The 7,722-nt window shown below is 59.1% G+C and overlaps 1 protein-coding gene across 1 annotated transcript in view; it reads right to left on the bottom strand.

Moving 5' to 3' along the window:
- Positions 1-7,287, bottom strand: part of SMARCA4 (SWI/SNF related, matrix associated, actin dependent regulator of chromatin, subfamily a, member 4) — a 29,223-nt gene extending 21,936 nt beyond the window's left edge. The window contains exons 1-5 of the mRNA XM_009282095.1: positions 7,209-7,287; positions 2,854-3,146; positions 1,890-2,022; positions 1,035-1,433; positions 45-143 (exon numbers count right to left, since the gene is read on the bottom strand). Coding sequence (XP_009280370.1) covers positions 45-143; positions 1,035-1,433; positions 1,890-2,022; positions 2,854-3,075 — 853 coding nt within the window. The 5' untranslated portion in view covers positions 3,076-3,146; positions 7,209-7,287. The remainder of the gene's footprint in view (positions 1-44; positions 144-1,034; positions 1,434-1,889; positions 2,023-2,853; positions 3,147-7,208) is intronic.
- Between the last annotated feature and the right edge of the window lie 435 nt (positions 7,288-7,722).

The raw sequence follows: 7,722 nt of genomic DNA, 5'->3' as shown, positions 1-7,722 counted from the left end.
CACGGTTTAAGGCAGTTTTGCTGCCAATGAGCCTCGGGTCTCACCTTCCGGCCAGGGCTTGGGGGGGGCGCCGGGGGGTTGCCCAGGCATTCCTGGGGGAACTCCTGAGGGTCCGGGAGGGGGCATGTTAGGCCCTCCTATACCTGCAGCAGGGCCAAAGAAAAGGCAAAAAGGGAAAAAAAGAAGGGAAAAAACCAAACCAAAACACATTAAGATGTTGGATCTTTGCGTGCGTCTACCAGGAGCTTACCCTTCCGCTTAGGAGAGCCTGACCAGCACGTACGCCTTTTTGCAAGCACGTAACCCCCCCCCCCCCCGGGCCGGCCCCCGGGGGCGGGGGGAGAGGGCGCCGGGGGGACGAATCAGCCCTCCCACACCCCAAACCGCCCGGAGGAGTCTCCCCGCCTCGCTGCTTCGACAGCAGCCGGGTGGGATGAATCCGAAGTCCCAGCCCCTGGCAAGCTAACGGCCACGAATGGGACGGGCTACGAGACGCGCAAACGGAAAACCCAAACTGGGCGACACCAGGGCAGCGGCGAGGGTCAAACCTGCCAGACCGGGTCAAGGCTGAGAGAGTTGGGGTTGTTCAGCCTGGAGAAGGGAAGGCTCCGGGGAGACCTTATTGCAGCCTATCAGTACTTAAAGGGGGCTGATAAAGATGGGGACAGACTTTTTAGCAGGGCCTGTTGCGACAGGACAAGGGGGAATGGCTTTAAACTAAAGGGGGTAGATTTAGACTAAATATAAGGAAGAAATTTTTCACGCTGAGGGTGGTGAAGCACTGGCCCAGGTTGCCCAGAGAGGTGGGGGATGCCCCATCCCTGGAAACATTCAAGGTGGGGTTGGACGGGGCTCTGAGCAACCTGATCTAGTTGAAGATGTCCCTGCCCACGGCAGGGGGGCTGGACTAGGTGACCTTTAGGGGTCCCTTCCCACCCAAACCATTCTACGATTCTGTGATAAACCGGGGTAAAACACCCTCCCGCCGCCAGGAGGAAGGCCAGTCCCTCCCGAGCCGGCGAAGAAGCGCTCACCGTGAGGTCTGTTATAGTTTGGAGGTGTCGGTCCCGGTCCAGGCCCTTGCACTGGTCCTTGCACTGGTCCTGTCCCGGACACGGAGGGCGGAGGTAGTGTCGGCATTTGCTGCTGCATTCCAGGCATGGGTCGCTTCCCCTGCACCGCCATCTGAAGGTGGTCGGGGAGGGGCTGGCCTCTGGCCAGCATCTTGTAGGCCATGATCTGAGCTCGCAGCTGGTGCAGCTGGTTCTGGTTAAAAGGGGTCGGGCCCCGGTTCTGCTGCCCCAGCGCTTGGGGGTCAGTGCCATCCAAGGGGACTCCTCCGGGGCCTGAGGACATCTGAGGGCCAGAGGACGGACCGTTGGCCGGAACCGGACTCGAGGCGTGCTCGGAGCCGCCGAGCGGAGAAGGGTAACCTGGAGGGAGAGAGCCAGTTAGACGGGAGCAAGGCGCTCGCAGCGACGGGGACGGGAAGACTGAGTCAAAAGAAAGAAGAAACAACACAGAAAACTTCTCCTCCCCAGCGGAGCCTGCACCTGCTTTAAACCTGGGAACCCCCGGAGTGCTAAATCCTTCCCCAAAATCAACGATTTAAAGCAAGCAAAGTTCCTGGACGTGAGCAGCTGTGTGGGAACGGTGCGCTCGGCGTACGAGGCCACACCGATCTCGGCAGGGAGGAGGGACAGACGGTCCTTCCCCCAGTTTGACCTTCTCATGCGATTCTTCGCTCGTTTTCACGACTGTCCTAATGGACGTCCCACGCCCGTGCAAATAGAAGAGGGAAGCAAAGAGCCACAGACGCTCTGGGAGCTCCAGACCGATCCACAGCCCCGTCCCCACAAAAGGATTATTTTTTTCTTGAAGGAACCAACCTTGCGAGTGTTGATCCATCGGGCTCGGAGGAGGACCCATTCCCGCGTGCCCGCCGGGCCGCATTCCCATCCCTTTCATCTGGCTGTAGCGAGGATCGTCGGTTATTCCCTTCTCGTGCATGGAGTCCATGGGCTGCGGGAGAAAAGCAACACCCCAAAAATCAAAGACCCGGCTACACCGTTCCCGGAGACCGCCGACAGCCGAGCAACAGGCGGCTGCAGCGCGCGATGCCGGCTGCGCGGAGGCGAGACGCGCTCCAAAGGCACGAAGGATCGGCCACTCGCAGCGTGCGCCTCCAGACGCTGCCAACAACCTCCCCCAAGTGAAAACCCATCTGCTGGCAAAATACCGCACGCCACAGCAAGCCACCCGCGTTAAATGGTGGCGAGGGGAATAAGCACGAGGGGATGTCAAGAGAGACTTGAAATCGCTTAAACGCTTTGCCCGTGTGGGTTTCTCCCCAGGTCTTTCAGCTGATGATGCTGAAGAGGATCAAAAAAAACTGAGAAAAAGGGGGTTTAGACGATGAAATAAAACAAAAAAAACCCCAAACGCTTCGATGGTAGAAACGGAAAGGGAGGGGGGAGGCTTGTTTTCCCTGAGCTCCAAATTCCCAGCGAGAAAACCTTTATTAGACGTTTCGCTCTCCTTCCTTATTTAGGAATTAAGCTCCTCAGCCCCCACTCGCGATCCAGAAGCGAGCTGAAGAGACGGGTACGATACCCTGATATTTGTGGTAAGCAAGTCGCGTAAACTCAACTCCGAGATAAACTGTCAACTTCTCAGACTTTCCGTCTCAAAAAATCAGGATGTGGGCCCCCCCCCCCCCCCCCCAAAAAAAAAAATTAACAGGGAAACTAAGCTACCTAAACCGTCCTTCCTCGTCCCACCGAAGCGGCACCTATTTTTTCAGTGCTGCCAGACGGCGGCGCCCGGCGGCAGCCTCCGAAGCCCCCCCCTCACCTTGTGCATCTGATGCATGTTGTCCTGAGCGTAGCCCCCCGGCCCCTGAGGCGGCAGCGGGTGTCCTGCCGAGGGCGGTCCGGGGCTGGGTCCCATCATACTGTGCGCAGAGCCGGGAGAGGGTCCCGGGCTGGGTCCCAACATGGCGCCCGGAGACGGGCCCGGCCCCGGAGAGGGCCCCGGCCGAGGCGTTCCTCCCATCGGAGGATCCGGAGTCGACATCTTTCACAGCGGGCGGCGGGAGGGGGGTCCTGTCGCCAGAGAGCTCGTCTCAGCCGGAGCTGCCGCGGCTCCTGGAAGAGCCCCCAAACCGGGCACAGAAAAGGGAAATTAGGGTTAGGTACAGGCAGCTGTCCGCACGCGTGCTCGCTCGCGCAGGGCACGTTACCCAGAGCAAAGCCCTCGCTAACGAACCGAGAGCACGCTGACGACCCCAAGCCCGGCGGGCTTTGCGAAGCCGGAGGCTTTAGGAACAAGACCCATCGTCCTCACGGCGCGAGCACTGACTGTTCCCGGGGGCTGGGCAGAAGCAGACAGCGCGCCGTTATCCGGTCCACGTGGAAAGTGGGGTTTTTTTTCTCCAACTGAAGTGGTTTTATACCAGTTCCGGGAGCGATTTTTGTGCGCAGACGTTGAAATCGATTTAAAGTCGTCTCGCACTTGCTTCAGCTTCCGGCAAACGTAACTCCGGCGACGCGGGTTAAGCCAAAACATCCTGCTGGAAGCGGGCAGGGAAGCGTCAAAATCCAGCACCTAAATGGTCCGGAGACTCATTCAAGTTAAACGGGCAATTTGTGCGGAAAAGCGTCGCTCTTACGCAAGAAACGAGAATTTCTGGTTAATTCAGACACGGCACAGAAGAGCTATGGAAAAATAAAATTAGACACCCAACCCAATCCGGCGTTCGGAAACGTATTTGCGGTTACAGCGAACAGGCTGGGGATGCAGAGAAGCCCGAATCCGTCCTCCGGTCCCACGGCGGGATCAGTTTCCACCCAAAGCGCTATTCCCGCCGCCGGAAATCTCATTTCCGCAATCGCGAGTATAATCCAAACTAATTAAAGAAAAAAAAAAATAATTGAAAGCGAACTTCTCCGTCTGGCGAGTGACGTCAGATTTAATTTATTTCCTCTTTAAAATGAGGTTTGACGAAAGATGCAACGGGGGGGGTGTTGCCTCCAGGGATTTGCTCGGGGAGCAGATCTCCTTTTGACCAATAATTACGACCGACGTCACTTTTGCAGGCCGGGAGGCGTTGCGGGCAGCGAGGGCGAACGCCGGCTGCGAGACGAGGGGGTCCCGGCCGAGCCGAGGGTCGCGGCGGAGGCGGGGGGGTACGTCTGGCTGGGGCCGGCCCCGTTCAATATCTCTGCCGATGATCTGGAGGCAGGAGTTAACGCACCGGTTCGCTGCCAATATTAAATCTGGAGGTGCTGTCGGCTCTCCGGAGGGACGAGAGGCCGCGCGGAGGGACGCGGATAGGTCAGAGCATTGGGTGATCGTCGACGGCACGAAAATTAACGAGAGCAAGCGGCGACTCCGCGCCTGGGACGGAGGTATAGATTGGGAGAGGAGCCGCATCCCGGCGACGCCCTCGATGACCGTCAGGCAGCTGGACAGGACGATCCCCGCAGGTCCCTTCCAGCTGAACTACTCCGCTCGCAGCGAGGGTTTGGAAATGGCAGAAACCGGAATGATTTTTACTTCAAAACAGGGCGAAAAGTGGAAGCGTGGGGTTGGTTTTGTTGTTTGTTTGGTTTTTTCCCCCAGACCGCGGATGGTTGCGACGAGCGCGACGCCCGGTTGGCGTAGGAGAACAGCTCCTGTCCTCGGCTCCGACCACGCTCCTCCGCGCGGAGCCCGTCAGGCCGAGCCGCGGGGACGGCAATCCGCAGCACCGCCCCGTTTTCACTTAAAAACGCAGCCGCGCCGCAGCTTCCGCGGGATGTAAAAATCCCCGCTCGCCCCCCCCCTCCCCGAGCCAGATTAAAGATTCACCTGCTGGCGAGGCAGGTGATGGCAGTTGAACCCGGTGAAAAACAAGGACGCCTCGTCGTCACATCCAAAGCGGGTGGTTTTCCGAGGGGTGAGGCCGGGGGAAGAAACACGCGTGCGTGCCGCCAGCATCCGCTCCGGCTACGCCGGGGCAGGTAAACCCTCGCAACCGCCTGGGAAGGCAAATCCACGTCCGGGCTTCGGGCTCTGACGCGTGCTGGAGCCGCGAGAGCGAAGGGGGACCGTAGCCGGAGGATGCGAACGCGGCAGCGTGGCACGGAGGAGGACGCGGGGCCGAGAACACGGCTGGCGGAGGCGGCTCTCCGGCGCGCGTCGGAGAAACGGAGCCGCTCGCCGTCCCGGAGTGAAATCTGCGGAAATCCCGGGCTTCAGGGGGGACAGAAATTCGTGAGGCTTGTGCTTGCCATCTGCGGTCGGAGGACGACAGAAGGGCGAAATGCTCCTTTTTTAAGGTCAGGTAATATTACAGCTCCTCCATATTCACCTTGAGAGCTTCCTCCTCTTCTTTTTTTTTCCTTCTTCTCTCCACATCTTCACCGGAAACACCACGGCGCAAATTAGGGACATTTCTCGAGAATTAAAAGGATTTTAAGAGGTGACCGGAGATAACGTTCCGGCTGCGCAGGGTATCCAGAACAACCGTACTTAACGTACTCCTCTCTGCGCTCAGGACGAAGCCTAACGAGGGGGGGGGGGGTAGACGACCCCTCGCCGAGCCGCTAACCCTCCCCTTCCGAAGCCTCTGCCAGCCGGGAGCCGGGCGGCGTTTCATCCCGATTTGTTCCGGCAATTTGAGGTTGCGGGTGTTTATTTTTCATTTTCCTCCCGTGCTGTTGGTAAACACGACGGAGCCAAGCGCTTCCCACAAACACGGCGTTGAAGGGAACGAGCGTGCCTCAGACCGCAGGAGCTCTCGGATCCACGCTTGTCCCGGAGCCAGGGGAATTCAGGCGCGTGTGTTTTCACACAAAAAAGGTGGCAAAGCGGCTGTTAAAAAGCAAGAACGCGCCTAAAAACTTCCCTTTCCCCTCGTCCTAAATCCGTCCGGCTCCATAGCAGCGCCAAACCCACGGATTTAATAATCTTAAGGATCCGTGGGCCGCAAAAGGGTAGGCGGCCTCCAAAGTTCACGTTTCCTGCTGGAAAATCCCGACTTGAGCAAAACGGCGGCGATTCCCAGGACACGGAGCAGCCGTCGGGGAGGGAAACTTCCCCAAATATCGACACGGGCCGTCCCACGCTCGGGCGGGAGGGCAGGACACGTCCTCGGAGGCGCACGGACGCACCCTTCATCTATTAAAAGGTCTTTTGGGTGCTCGTGAAAAGCCGTACGCTCGCCTCCGCTCTGGGGATGCCTTTTTCTCGGGCGATCCCGCTCCCGAAGCGGCTTTCAAAGGACGCAGGCACGGCTCTTGTCTTTTAAAAAAAAAAAAACAAAAACCAAAAACGTTACAGCTCTTCAGGCTTTAGGTTTCCCGACGTAAAAGAAAAGGACATTCAATACTCACGTCACTCGCCGGCGCTTCTCGAATCGTTTGACCGCTGCCTCGCTAGCCTCAGGAAGGGGAACAGCGACAGGACCTCGAGGGGCAACGGCGCCGGGGGTTTCGGCGTTCGCAGGCACAAACGGTAAAGGGAACCGAAACGCGACGCGGGGCGGCCGTTTTCGCTCTTTTTTTTTTTTTTTGCAGTTCCCAGCGCGTCGCTCCGCCAGGCAGCTGCGCCAGCGCCAGGTACCGTGAAAATTCAGCTTTTACAGCTGCAGAGCCTCTCGCCTCCACGCGGAGGGGAGCTGGGCCGAGGGGCCGGCCGGCCCGCCCGCAGGCACCCGCGACCCGAGGCAGGGATTTATCCCCCGGTTAAGTCCTTCCAGCCCTCGGGAATCTCTCTCTTTTTCCACCCCCGGAGGAAAACAAAGGCTGCAGGAGCCGTTTCCCTCTCCCCTTGCCACAGCTAACGAGGAAGCGAGGACTAATGAAGCGTTTTTGAGAGGAACGGTGGGACGCTACCCGCCTACCAACAGGCGACTCGGCCCCGCTCGAGCAGGAGCTGCACCCCTGGCGCCGGCTTTTCCAGGAGAAAAACCAAAATAAACAGCGTACTTCGAGGAAGGTTAGGGAATTGTGAAGTACTTTTTCATTAAAAACCGAGGTCTGCTCTTCTCCGGCGCCACCGGAGACCCAGGCCCGGGCCAGCACTGACATTACCTCTCCACCGCGGCAATTTTATTCTTATTTCTAAGAAAAACCCCACCTGACCCCCGAACGTCACCCACGGGGGCGACTCTGACCAGCGCCGGGTGCTCCCGGGGCCAGGAAACCCGAAACCCAGGCACGTACCTATGGGCATGGAGGTCTCCGACCCCTCACGGCGCAGTGCCGCCGGCACGGCGGCGAGGGGAGGTCTCGGGACGACGAGCTTTCAACGGAAGGCTGCCGGGAGGGAAAAACGGCAATTAGTCGGCACCCGTCGTTATCCGGCGCGAGGAGAAGGGCGCTCCTCTCCATTTCGCCCCGTCTCCGAGGAGCGGCGCGTTAACGATGCCTGCCACGCGTCAGCCCGTTAAAGATGAGAAGTTCTTAACGGCAGCAACCAATTTGATGGGGTTTGGGGTTTTTTTTTTTTGGAGATTTGCTTACTTACGGGTACGTTAACGCCCGTAAGGCGGCGCGGGAGAGGGGAACACGGCACCGCTTCCCCTCCTGCCTCGTCCGCATCTCCTCTGAGATTACAAACCCACGGAGGGAGAGGCCGTCCGTCCGTCCGTCCGTCCTGCCAGCGGCTGCTGCCGGGCATCTCGCATCTCCTCTGAGATTACAGGAGGGAGAGGGGGCGAGGGCACGTGCCCCGCAG

The sequence above is a fragment of the Aptenodytes forsteri genome, unplaced genomic scaffold (genome assembly GCF_000699145.1).
Source record: "Aptenodytes forsteri isolate BGI_AS27 unplaced genomic scaffold, ASM69914v1 Scaffold853, whole genome shotgun sequence".
NCBI lineage: Eukaryota > Metazoa > Chordata > Aves > Sphenisciformes > Spheniscidae > Aptenodytes > Aptenodytes forsteri.
This window is presented reverse-complemented; position numbering and strand designations above follow the sequence as displayed.